The sequence below is a fragment of the Micromonas pusilla genome, assembly GCF_000151265.4.
Source record: "Micromonas pusilla CCMP1545 genomic scaffold MICPUCscaffold_1, whole genome shotgun sequence".
Lineage (NCBI taxonomy): Eukaryota > Viridiplantae > Chlorophyta > Mamiellophyceae > Mamiellales > Mamiellaceae > Micromonas > Micromonas pusilla.
In genome coordinates, this window is record NW_003315882.1 from 1,708,148 (window position 1) to 1,720,045 (window position 11,898).

Genomic DNA, 11,898 nt, shown 5'->3' on the forward strand with positions numbered 1-11,898 from the left:
TCGCGGGCGCCGTCGTCGTCGTCACATCCGCGCGAGCGGGACGCTGCCGCGAGCGCGCGATCCGACCGCGGCGGGCGGCGTCTCGCGCCGCGAAGGCCGGCCTCGACCGAACGCGACCCCGCGGTCGCGCCGCGCTCGCCGCGTCCGAGATCCGCGGACCCGCGGGCGCGTCGATTTGAACCGAACCGTCGTCGTCGTCGCCATGGGCGTCGATGCCCCGACGCCGTTCTCGCTGTCGATCGGGATCGACAACGTGCGGTACCCGCACATCCACATCGACGCGTCCACGGAGCTGTACGCGCTGACGAACACCGCGACGGTCATCGGCAAAGGTGCGCGCCCGATCTCGCGCGACCGCCGCGCGCGCGATCGCGATCGCGACGCGCTCGCTTTTTTTTTTTTCAAACCACCCCGCCGTCGGACGCGACGCGACGCTCACGCCCTCCCCTCCCCCGCACCCCCCCTCATCTCCCTCCCGCAGGCGAGGAGGCGGACATCCGGATCGAGGAGCTCGGGCAGCCGGCGCCGATGGCGGGCGAGCAGCCGTCCGGCGAGTCCGGGGAGGCGATCAGCACCGAGCACGCGGTGATTCGCTACGACAAGCCGTCGGGCGAGCTGTTCGTCACGGACACGTCCTCCGGGGAGGAGAGCCGCGTGTACGTGAACGGCCAGAAGACGCCGCTCGGGGCGAAGCAACGGCTCGCGGTGAACGACACGATCTCGATCGCGGGGTACCTGTTCGAGATTCGATCGAGCGCGGACGCGAGCGTCAAACGTCGCGTCGGCCCGGCGGCGGCGGCGACGGCGACGGCGGGGACGAAGCGCGCGCGCGACGACGCGGCGGCGGCGGCGAGGACGACGACGACCGGCGAGGCGGGCGCCGCGTACGCGTTCAAGATTGGACAGCGCGTCGAGGTGACGTCGTACGAGGAAGGATATCGCGGCTCGTGGTTCGACTGCGTCGTGTTGGACCTCGCGGAGTGCAAGGGCGTCGCGTTGGTCTACATGGAGTACAAGGACATGCAAGCCACGGAGGACGAGAAGGACGGGATGCTCAAAGAGTGGATCCCGATCAGCGCGACACACGCGAAGAAAAAAGGCGCGAAGAAGGCGGCGGACGCGGCCTCGGGGAAGAAGGCGCCGCCGGCCGCGGAGAAGGCGGCGAGGGAAGCGATCAAGACGGCGAAGTCGGTGGCGCCGTTGATCGAAGAGTACACGTCTCGGCTCGTCCCCCGCGCGCGCGTGCGGCCGGCGACGCGGCCGCCGGGGTACAACCCTGGGGACCAGAAGAAGGAATGGCCGACCGGGGCGTTCATCGAGGGCCCGTACGCCGACGGGTGGTGGACCGGGTACGTCATATCGAAGACGGTAACGGACGTTCAGGTGGCGTTTCTGAAAGCGCCCGTCGGCGAGGGCGGGTACGAACGGTACGACCCCTCGCGGATTCGCCGGGCGCTGGAGTGGACGGGCGCGGAGTGGTTCGACTGGAGCACGGACAAGCGGTTCCCGCCCCAGGACTGACGCGTTCGGGGGGGTGTGTGCGATAGCCCGGGAGGAGATGGCACCTCAGAAGAAAGACGTAATCAATCAACACGCGAGAACGAACACTCCGCGAACTTCGCGTCCGCCGCCGCTGTTACAGTACCGTGCGAAACTCGACTCCTCGTCGCCGCCGACTTCCATTGTCATCGTTGTTAGGCCTCCGAGCCGCGTCGGTCGTCTCACTCTCGCGGCGCGCGGCGGGCGGTCATGGCGACGGCGGACGGACCGATCCGCGTTCAGGTCAGCGACGACGACACCGGGCTCGTGTGGTCCGCGGAGGAGTACCACAGGCTGCGGACGCGGCATCGCGTCGTCGGCGCGCTCGTCGGCGGCCTGCCCGGGTTTAGGCAGCAAGATTCCGTGCACGGTCTCCCCGCGCGTCTGTCCCCGGAGGAAGTCACGCTCGCGCTTCACAGAGGGTGGGTCACGCTGTACGTCGCGCGCGACGCAGTCGCGGCCGCGGCGACCGCGGCGGAACGCGCGCCGCCGCCGCCCGCGGCGAAGAGACCGACCGTCGCGAACAAAGGCTGGGGCGTCAAGCCCAAGGGCGGTTTCCACAATCAGAAGCGTCTGAAGACGACAAAGAGCCTCGCGTCGGACGCGGACGCGGGGTGGGAGCGCGTCCTGAACACGTCGTTCGTGGAGATCCCACTGCGCGCGCCCTCGGACGCGCCGGACGACGCCGACGCGGGGCCGGACGCGTCGTCCCCGGAGTGGAGCTACCCGCGGACGGACGCGCAGCGGCGCCGGTTCGCGGTGTTTTCCGATCTGCACGCGCGCGGGTTGACGATGACCGCGGGGGTCAAGTTCGGGTCGGATTACCTCGCGTACCCGGGGGAACCGATGGCGTACCACGCGTGTTTCACCGTGAAGGTGTGCGACGGCGACGAGCGGATGCGCGCGCGCGAGCTCAGCGCGGCGAGTCGGATGTCGCACGCGGCGAGGAAAAACTTGGTGCTGGCGACGGCGACGGCGGCGGCGGCGGCGACGGCGGCGGCGACGGGGGCGACGGCGGGGGGGGGCGGCGGGGAAGTGGGGGACGACGCGTCGCCGCCGCCGCCGCCGCCGCCGCCGCGCGTGATGAAGGTTTCGTACGTCACCGTGACGCCGGACATCGAGCAGAGCAAGGGCGGACGCGTCGAGCGCGGGGGCTGACGACGGACGACGTCCCGTCCCGTCGCTCGGCGCTCGCCTCCGCGTTTGCATCCGCGTCCGCCGTGCGAACGAAACGTCGCGTCGCGTAGCTATTAATGAGATTGTTAGGTTTCTATCCGCGACCGCGGCGCTATCGCGCGTCGCTCACTGCGGCGGCTCCACGCCGCCGAGGTTCGGCGTTCGCACCGCGTACACCTCCGCTTTCGCGAGGTGTTCCGAGGTCTTCTCCAGGGATGCTTTCATCGACTTGAACTCCGCCTTCGCCTCGTCCTGGCGCTTCAATCGCGCCGCCATCTCCTCCTTCGCGGCGGCGATCTTCGCGTCGATGTCGTCGAGACTCCCCGCGGAGACCGCGCGCGCGACCGTCGCGGCCGCGGTCGCGAGCTCGTGCGGCGACGGCGGCGGCAGCTCCACGCCGTTGCGCTTCACCTGAACTTCGAACAGGTGCTTCTGTTTCCGGAGCTGATGCTCCAGGTCGTCGAGCTGCGCCCCGAGCTCGCGCATGTCGCCTTCCAGGGCGAGGACGCTCGCGCCGCCGCCGGACGCGGTCTCGGGCGCGGGCGCGCTCTCGGGTTTCTTCTCCGCGGCCATGGCGAGCGAGGGAGGCGCGTCGGGGAGTGGAGCGAACGCGGCTCGTTTCGCGCGGCGCGGACGTTTTGAAACGCGGCACGGCACCCTCGTTCTACTGTTCAGCAGCGATGAGATGTGATGCTGCGACGACGAACTCGACCAGTGCAGGCGGCGCGGGGGGTCCCTCACCGGGGAGCATGCGGACCAAGACGACGCAGCCGAGCCGAGAGGTCGTCGCGGGCGCGCGCTCGCGCGCGGCGGAGGACGACGACGACGTCCCCATCGCGAGACTCCTCGGCGGTAGTGGAGGAAAGCGCTCGAGCGACGCGAGCGCGAGCGCGAGCGCGCCGAGCAAGAAGCCGAGGCAACCGAACTACAAGGCGCCGCCGCATCTCCCCGGCCGCGTCTGCGCGCGCGAGCGACCCGCGCCGAAGCAGCGATGGGCGAACATCGACCTCCGCGCCGTGGACGCGGCGACGGGAGGACGGCGAACGATGCAGCTGCGCGCGACGCCTCGCTCGGATCCGTCCGACGCGCGCGTGCTCTGCGTCTCCGCGTCCACGACGCTGTTCGGCTTGGAGAAAGCCTTGGGCGTGGCGTTCGACGTCTTGAAGACCGAGTACGTCGCCGTGACGCAGAACGGCGTGGGCGTGGAGGACGCGGTGTTCCAGGACGTGGACGCGCGGAACCTCCTCGGCGGGATGCCGGGCGCGGCGGCGCCGAAGAAACAGGCGAAGCTTTTGGATTTCCTCAACGCGCACGACTCCGCGATCGTCTGGCGCACGCCGCTCGCGCTCGGCGCCGTGGACGTGGTCGTGGACGGGTACACGGACGTCTACCCCGGGCGGGTGAAGAAACCGCTGCCGCGGCTCGTGGCGGGCGGCGGCGCGAAAGTCACGAGGGCGTTCGCGGACGCGGCGAATGAAAAATTACTCGGCGGCCGCGCGGGCGGCGTGGAACGGTTCCGACGCGAGCGCGAGCGCGAGCGCGCGGGCGAGGGTGAAGGCGCGAGCGACGCGGCGGCGAGATTTGTCGAACAAAATTCCATGGCGGAGTTTTACAGGAGGCAGTTCGAGCCGCTGTTCCTCGCGGACGGGAGGCCGGCGACGAAAGGGGTGCGAGGCGAGTTTGAAATCTACGGCAAACTCGCGCCGGACGACGACGAGGACGAAGGGTAGAGACCGCTGCGTGCTGTGTCGTCAACCTTAAGATAAGAAGCTCACACCGCATCTCACGCCGCTCGCTCGACGCGTCACCAGCCATCGCTCGCGCGCAGACGCTCCACGAGAGCCTCCGCCTCGCCGACGACCTCCTTCCCGCGCGTCAGAAACGCGTTCAACGCGTCGCGCTCGCGAAACAACGCGACGGCGTCCGCGGAGTTCGCGTCCGCCCCCGACGCTCTCAACGACGCGAGCGCGTCCTCCACGCCGCGGTAGCTCTTCACGCCGCCCTCGAACTTGGCGCGCTTCGCCGCGAGGTCATCGACCGCAGCCTGGAGGGTCGCGTCGCGAGACGCGTCATCACCCGCGGAGGCGGCGTTCGCGTCGTCGCCTTCGCCGCTCGCTCCTCCTCTCGTCGCGCCGCCTCCCCCTTCCTCCGCGAGCTTCTCGCGCGCCTTGGCGACGTTGTGCACCGGCGGCGCCTTCCCCCAGTTCTCCTCGTACGCGCTCGCGACGTTCGGGTCCAACGTCAGCCCGGACTTCAGGCTCTCCCCGCCCTTCCCCGTGCTGATCCACTTCCCCTGCGGCGGTCGCCGGCGGCCGCACGTCGTGAAGACGGCTCTCCATCCGTCGTACCCGCCCTCGACGCCGACGACGTTCGCGAACCCCGCGTCCGCGAGCGCGTCCGCGGCGGCGACGCCGCCGGGACCGGCCGCGTCCGCGACGAGGAGCTTCGCGCCGTCGCGGAAGCCGCCGTCGCGCACGCGAGCGACGAACGACGCGAGGTCGTCGCCGTCTCCGAGCGGGACGTTCGCCGTGCACTGCGGCGGCTTCGTGAGGTGCTCCTTGTCGTACGACTTCCAGTCTCGCACGTCGAGCATCTTGTACCCGTCGCGCTCGAGGAGCGTCTTCGCCTCCTCGACGCCCATCCTTCGCGCGGCGGACGCGGTCGTCGTCGTCGTCGTCGTCGTCGTCGTCGTCCGGGGCGCGACGACGACGCCTCGTCGGATCGACGCTCGCGCGCGTCGGAGAAAACCCGCGGCGGGCGCGCTCGCGGACGAGCGCGACGAGACGCCGGAGCTCGCGCGCGCGATCGCGGGGCGCGTCGCGGAGGAGAGCATCGCGCGCGACGTCGTCGCGGACGTCTCGATCGACCGCTGGCGTGCTGCCGCGCGGCGGAGAATGGATAGCGTCGAGGAACGAAATCGACGATGGCGCGAATAATAACTTTTTATTCGCGCCCGCGGGGTGACGACGATCGAAGCAGTCGGCGCTCGCGCGCGCGGCGAGGGGAGGGGCACCTCCCGCGTCGCGGTCCCCCATCGCGCCCGCCGCGGCGATGTCCACGCCGCCGCCGAAGTATCGCATCCCCGGCCCCGCGGGCGCGCTCCAGGAGGCGCTCCGGCGCGGGAAGGCCGCGGAGCAGATCGAGGCCGGCGACGTCCCCGTCCCCGACGACGAGACCGCGCACCAGGATCCGTACGACCCCGCGGAGTCGCCGTGGTTCAAGACGTCGTCGTGGCTCGAGCTCATGGACGCGCTGGACCTGAAGAAGTTCGACCCGGAGTCGCCGATGCTGCGGACGAACGTGGCGTGGATCTTAAACGGTGGGTGGCGCGGCTACAGGGTCCATCGACTCGCGGTGATAATCATCGACGCGTTCGAGTCGCCGTGGGGGGACCTCAAGGTCTCCCTCGCGGACCCGACCGGGGTCATTCGATGCACGATACACAAAGAAGTCCTCGAGGGGTACCCCAACGCGATGGTCGTCGGCGGCAGCATGCTCCTGAAGGACGTTCCCGTCCTCACCCTCGCGGAGGCGACGGAGCATTACCTGTGCGTGACCAACAACGAGCTCGTGCAGGTCTTCGATCGCGGACTGAAGGACGCGGAGGACATCCTCCGTAAACCGGAGGCGTTCGGGATGGAGCCGAACGACGACTTCCTGGACGACATGGACACGGACGACGACGACGAGGCGACGGACGACGACGGCGACGGCGGCGACGGCGACGGCGGGACGCGTCGGAAGACTCGGGAAGATTCCGCCGCCGAGAGGAAGAGACGCGAGGACGAGGCGAGGGCGGAGTTCGCGCGCAGGGTGGAGGCGTTGACGCCGCAGAGCGCGCGAGGGAGGGTGGGCGGCGCGACGCCGGACACGCCGGAGAGCATCGCGGCGCGGATACACTCGCAGGTGGAGGAGATCGAGAAGATTCAGGACGAGAGGGAGGCGAAGCACAAGCGGCGGTGCGAGGCGCGCGCGGCGGAGAACGCGAAGAAGGAGAGGGAGGGACCGTCGCCTTTGGAGCTTCTGCGGCGGCTGCCGGTGGAGGGCGACGCCGGCGGGGAGGGGGTGGGTGGCGGAGGTCTGAGCGCGTTTGCGCTCGCCGCGGCGAACATACTGAAACGTAAAGAGCCGGAGCCGGCCGCGGGCGGCGACGGCGGCGGCGGCGGCGGGCTCGAGAGCCCGAACCCGAGCCAAGAGCCGCGGCGGTCGCGGGAAGGGGGAGGGGGAACCGAAGACGGCATGGACGCGACGTGACGACGGACTCGAACGCTTTTCTTTTCAGATCACCCACGCACGCTTAAAAAAATACTCGTACACCGCCCCGCCCGAACGCCGACGCGACGTTCGCGAGAGTCTCCTCTCTCGCGCGCCAGTCGCGGGCGGTCATCGCGCCCCGCCCGTGACGCGCACCCGCAGCATCCTCGCCTGCAACCGAAACCACGCGTGGACTAAGAACCAAAACCGCGCCCACAACGTCAACAGCTCCCCTTCCACGATGAGCGCCCACTCGATGAGCTTATCCAGCGTCGCGTTCCGCGGGATCGCGTTCGGGTCCTCTTCGACCTCCTCGACGTCGTCGCGCGCGTCGCGCTCGGCGTCGTACGCGTAGTCACCCTCCGCGTCCTCGTACTCGTACTCGTTCTCTTCGGCGGCGTTCGCGTACTGATACGCCGCCTCCTCGACGTCGTCGTTCTGGTCCTGGAACCTGTACCCGTACCGCCGCTCGCGGTCCGCCATCATCTTCTCCAGTCGTCTCGCCGCGCTCGCGTTGTCTCCGACCGTCGCGTCGTCGCGGTCGAACGTCAGCTCCAACGCCTTCAACGCGCCGGTTATGAAAACCCAGACCGCGACCCCGGCGATCGCGATCGGGGCGACCACCTCCGCGGCGTGAGTCGCGCCCTCGATGAAGTTGAACGACCACCCGGGCATGGGGAGCGACGTCGGGGAGCCGCCGTACGCGGACAAGAACGCGCGCGCCCTGTTCGGCGGCGGCGACAAACTCGACGCGCCGCCGCCGCCGTATACGCCGCCGCTCGCGGTCTTCTCGCTCCGACCGCTCGCCGCCTTGGTCGGCGTCGGCGTCGGCGGCGCGGCTCTCGACGACGCCGCGCGCTTCGCGGTCGCGCTCGCCGGCGGCGGCTTCGCGACGCACAAGTGCCGGTTGCTCTCCGTCACCGGCACTCTGATCTCTTGGCCCTCGTACAGGAACTGGTACGATCCGCCGTCGCGGCGGAACCCGTTCGCGGCGCGGAGCGCGTCCACGGTCACGCCGTAGTCCATCGCGATGTCCCACAGCGTGTCTCCAGACCTGACGACGTGCTCGTGCGTCTCCTTGCCTCTCCCCCCGAACGCGTACGTTCGCGCCGCTCGCGCGCGACGCCGCGCGCGAACGACGGAGCCGGACGACGACGTCGCGGCGTCTCGACGGACGCGCTCGAGGATCCCGCCGGGGACGTCGCCCGCGAGGCGCGACGCGCGGAACGCGAGCGCGGACGGCCTCGCGCGGACGCCGTTCGCCGCGTGTGCGAGCGCGGGCATGGTGCTCGCGTGTCGCGCGCGCGGCGTTGTGTCGCGCGGCGACGTCGCGTCGTCACCGCGCCTCTCCGGCTGGGCGTTTTATTTCAACGGTCACGTGGCTGATATCAGGTCTAAAGGGATATCATAGCTGAGGTGCGTTCCATACAAACGTTTTTCACCCATCGCCCGGTTTTAACACTTGATCGCGTCTCCTTTCAACTGACCGATGAACATTTTTTGTATGGAATGGCCTTGAGTCTCGGAACGCCCGAGCCGCGACCGCAGTGTGCCGCGGACGCGCGATGCCCCGCGAGCTCCGGAATCGCGCGCGCCGCGGCGCGTCGAAGGCGGCGGAAGACGACGGCGACGCGTCCGCGCGCGCGTCGGGACGGCCGGCGCGGAGGTCGGATGGAGGGACGACGACGATGACGACGACGCGCGCGACGAAATCCTCCGAGCGCGGGGACGCGTGGAGTTCCAAGGGCGGCGGCGCCGCGTTCGCGGCGCTAGCGTGCGGCATCGCGGTGGTATTAGGCGCGTACACGTACGGGATGTTCCGATGGTTCGTGTGATGTGAGAGAGCGACTCGGCCCTGGGAGCTCGTCGAGGTGCCGACTAGTCTAGCGGACGCAACGAACTGAACGCGCTGGAGAGAACAGAACGGTGACGTGGATTCGACCGACGCGCGGTTCATCACTTCCGTAAGCGCCGCGCGCCCTCCTCCGCGACATGTCCGCCGCGTCGATCGCCGCCGCGCTCGCGCCGCGCGCGCGCGTCCATCCCCGCGCCGCTCGCGAGCCCGCGTCCTCGTGCGCCCTCGCCCTCGCCCGCGTCGCGCGCGCAGGCCCGTCGTCGAGATCTCAACCTCGTTTCGCACTCGGCGCGTCTCCGTCCTCGTCGACGCGTCGACGCGCCCGACGCGCGCTCGTCGCCGCCGCCGCGGACGCCGACGACGGGTTCGCGCCGAACTCGCTCGGGACCCTCGGCGCCGCGATCGAGCTCCGCTCGCGCCTGCGAGAGGTGGAGCTCGAGCGCGCGTCCTCGCGCGGAAAAAGGGGCGACGACGGATGGGAAGAGATCGACGGCTCGTACGTCCGCGCCCCCTCCGGAAGAGCCTGGGGCGTCGTGCACTTCATCGGCGGCGCGGTCCTGGGATCCTATCCGCACATCGCGTACGACGCGTTCTTATCGCGCGTGAGCGACGACGCCGGCGTCGTCGTCGTCGCGACGCCGTACGATCTCGGCGTCGATCACGGGAAGATATCGCGCGAGTGCGCGACGAAGCTGAACCGCGCGTGGGCCGCGTTCGCGACGCGCGAGGGGTACGACCTCGCGAACACGCCCGTCTTCGCGTTCGGGCACAGCCTGGGGTGCAAGCTCCACCTCGTCGCCGCGTGCGGAGACGGCGAGGGGGACGGCGACGGCGAGAGCGCCGCGGCGAAGCGCGCCGGGCACCTGTTCGTCGCGTTCAATAACGCCACAGCCGCGGACTCGGTGCGTCTCCTCGAGAAGTTCGCGAAGGAGCTCGTCCGAAAGCGCGCGGAGACGGCGACGGGCGGGGACGCGAGCGCGAACGCCGCGTTCGACGGGTTCATGCGGAACCTCCCGAACTTGACGGCGATGGCGGAGCGAGCCGCGTCCGCGGCGGGGCTCGACTTCACGCCGTCGCCCGCGGAGACGCTCGAGCGCGCGAAGCGCGGATTCGAGTCCCCCCGGGCGACGTTGTTGAGCTTCGAGGAGGACGATCTGGACCAGAACGACGAGTTGATGGAGGTTTTGAGGCACAGGTACGCGATGACGACGGTGAGCGGGGACGCGCCCGTGAGCGCGGTGAGGTTGCGCGGGACGCACCTCACGCCGGTGTACTTCAAGCTGGACGGGTCGAAGCTCTCGCCCGCGTTCGGGAGGTTAGGGGGGTTCTCCCTGGGGGATGAGGCGCTGGTGGGGGAGTTGGCGGCCGCGGGGGTGAAGTTTTTGCGGGGGTGACGCGCGTCGTCAGTCGGCGAGCCGGTAGCGTCAAATAAAAACGACGACGAGACCTCTCAACGACTTCATCACGAGCAGAGTGCGTCGCCGAAAAAATCCCTCGCATCGAAAGCGGCGGCGGGCGTAATCGCGCCCGCGTTCCTCCGCGCCGGCCGCACACCGCTCGACGCGTCGCACGGTCTCCGCACCGCACTCGCGCGCGCGTGACCCCCCACCACGTCGCCATGATCAAGCGTCGGGACTGGAACCTGTTCAGAGGCGGCGGCGGGGGCGACGCCGGCGACGACACGAGCGATTCCGACCCGGACGCCGGGCGCGGCGCGCTGAGCGGCTCGGACACGGACACCGACGCGTCGCTCACCGATCTCACCGACTCCGACGCGGGGGACTCCGACGGCGACAGCGACAGCGACAGCGACAGCGACTCCAAGCGCGTCCGCAAGGGGATGTACAACCAATTCGACGACGACGACGACGCGTCGTCCGACGACGACGACGACCCCGACGACGAGGACGACGGCGACGGAAACATGTCGCTGAGCGACGTGGAGGAGACGCGCGCGGACGACGCGGCGGCGGCGGCGGCCCTAAACCCTAAACCCGCGGGCGGGCTCGCGCTGAAGTGCAAGCTGTGCCCCGGCGTCCTCTGCCTCTCCAAAGACTCGCTCCTGCGGCACCTCGCGAGCAAGAAGCATCAAAAGAAGGTCGCGAAGCTCCCGGACGGCGCCGACGACCCGATGGCGCACGTCAAGGCGCCGGCGGGGAGGAAAGTCCCCAAGTCGTGGAAGCGACGCGGCGACGGCGACGACGACGAGGAGGAGAAGGAGGAGTACGACAGCGACGACGACGACGACGTCGACAGCGTGGAGGGGTACTCCGACGGCGAGGCGGAGACGCACGCGGAGCGACGCGCGAGGTTGATGACGCAACGCATCTTACGCGCCGAGGACGGCGACGACGACGACGACGACGAAGACGTCGTGGACGCCGTAGAGAGGAGGCGCGCGGAGCGGTTGGGGCTGACGTACGAGGGGGAGAGGGGGGAGAAGAAGAAGCGCGACCGCGGCGGGCGGCAGCGGCAGCGGAAGCGCGCGAAGGTTGGCGGGGCGGGGAAGGACGGCGGCGGCGGCGGCGGCGGCGGCGGCGAAGACGCGACGCCGGCGCCGCCCGCGGCGAAGAAGGGGAAGCCCGGGAAGCGTCAGCGCGAGGCGATGCGACTCGCGCGCGAGGCGGAGGAGAAGGAGAAGGCGAAGGCCAACAAGGCGAAGACCGCCGACGTCGACGACGACGACGACGCGCGCGCGCCCGGGGACACGAGACCGCGGAAGAACAAGGCGAAGAGGGAGGCGAGAAAAAAAGCGGCGGAGGAGGCGGCGGCGAGGGCTCGACGCGGCGCGTACGACCTGACGCCCGCGGAGTTGTCCGTGCGCGCGCCGACGATCGACCGCGTGCGCGGAGAGATGAAGGCGATGCGCGGCGGCGGGAGAGGCGGGGGAGGGGGGAGGGGGCGCGGCGGCGGAGGGCGAGGAGGACGCGGCGGGCGAGGACGAGGGAGAGGGAGGTTCTGATGAGCGAACCAGACTCGAAAAAGAAATTAAATCACGTCGTTGACGGGTCGTCGCGTCGTCTCGCTCGTCCACTCCAGGGGCGCGCGCGGCGGCGCGGGCTAGGGTCGCGCGG

General features: G+C 70.1%; 9 protein-coding genes across 9 annotated transcripts; 6 read left to right on the forward strand and 3 right to left on the reverse strand.

Annotated features, from left to right (window-relative positions):
- Window positions 1–202: 202 nt before the first annotated feature.
- Window positions 203–1,521, forward strand: MICPUCDRAFT_46372 (uncharacterized protein; the record flags this gene model as incomplete). The annotated part of the gene is made up of 2 exons (XM_003055132.1): window positions 203–332; window positions 482–1,521. The coding sequence occupies 2 exons, from the start codon at window positions 203–205 to the stop codon at window positions 1,519–1,521; spliced, it is 1,170 nt and encodes a 389-aa protein (XP_003055178.1).
- A 228-nt stretch (window positions 1,522–1,749) lies between these two features.
- Window positions 1,750–2,697, forward strand: MICPUCDRAFT_50670 (uncharacterized protein; the record flags this gene model as incomplete). Its single annotated transcript, XM_003055133.1, has 1 exon — window positions 1,750–2,697. The coding sequence occupies one exon, from the start codon at window positions 1,750–1,752 to the stop codon at window positions 2,695–2,697; it is 948 nt and encodes a 315-aa protein (XP_003055179.1).
- Window positions 2,698–2,841: 144 nt separating this feature from the next.
- On the reverse strand, window positions 2,842–3,288 carry MICPUCDRAFT_38154 (uncharacterized protein; the record flags this gene model as incomplete). The annotated part of the gene is made up of 1 exon (XM_003055666.1): window positions 2,842–3,288. The coding sequence occupies one exon, from the start codon at window positions 3,286–3,288 to the stop codon at window positions 2,842–2,844; it is 447 nt and encodes a 148-aa protein (XP_003055712.1).
- Window positions 3,289–3,395: 107 nt separating this feature from the next.
- Window positions 3,396–4,445, forward strand: MICPUCDRAFT_50672 (uncharacterized protein; the record flags this gene model as incomplete). Its single annotated transcript, XM_003055134.1, has 1 exon — window positions 3,396–4,445. One exon carries the CDS (start codon window positions 3,396–3,398, stop codon window positions 4,443–4,445), a length of 1,050 nt encoding a protein of 349 aa, XP_003055180.1.
- Window positions 4,446–4,519: 74 nt separating this feature from the next.
- Window positions 4,520–5,356, reverse strand: MICPUCDRAFT_50673 (uncharacterized protein; the record flags this gene model as incomplete). The annotated part of the gene is made up of 1 exon (XM_003055667.1): window positions 4,520–5,356. One exon carries the CDS (start codon window positions 5,354–5,356, stop codon window positions 4,520–4,522), a length of 837 nt encoding a protein of 278 aa, XP_003055713.1.
- A 410-nt stretch (window positions 5,357–5,766) lies between these two features.
- On the forward strand, window positions 5,767–6,969 carry MICPUCDRAFT_38156 (uncharacterized protein; the record flags this gene model as incomplete). The annotated part of the gene is made up of 1 exon (XM_003055135.1): window positions 5,767–6,969. The coding sequence occupies one exon, from the start codon at window positions 5,767–5,769 to the stop codon at window positions 6,967–6,969; it is 1,203 nt and encodes a 400-aa protein (XP_003055181.1).
- A 129-nt stretch (window positions 6,970–7,098) lies between these two features.
- MICPUCDRAFT_50675 (uncharacterized protein) lies at window positions 7,099–8,253 on the reverse strand (the record flags this gene model as incomplete). Its single annotated transcript, XM_003055668.1, has 1 exon — window positions 7,099–8,253. One exon carries the CDS (start codon window positions 8,251–8,253, stop codon window positions 7,099–7,101), a length of 1,155 nt encoding a protein of 384 aa, XP_003055714.1.
- A 1,047-nt stretch (window positions 8,254–9,300) lies between these two features.
- MICPUCDRAFT_6513 (uncharacterized protein) lies at window positions 9,301–10,095 on the forward strand (the record flags this gene model as incomplete). The annotated part of the gene is made up of 2 exons (XM_003055136.1): window positions 9,301–9,759; window positions 9,862–10,095. Coding segments are annotated over 2 exons (693 nt in total), but the record flags the coding sequence as incomplete, so codon positions are not given.
- Window positions 10,096–10,442: 347 nt separating this feature from the next.
- On the forward strand, window positions 10,443–11,829 carry MICPUCDRAFT_61699 (uncharacterized protein; the record flags this gene model as incomplete). The annotated part of the gene is made up of 2 exons (XM_003055137.1): window positions 10,443–11,552; window positions 11,698–11,829. The coding sequence occupies 2 exons, from the start codon at window positions 10,443–10,445 to the stop codon at window positions 11,827–11,829; spliced, it is 1,242 nt and encodes a 413-aa protein (XP_003055183.1).
- Between the last annotated feature and the right edge of the window lie 69 nt (window positions 11,830–11,898).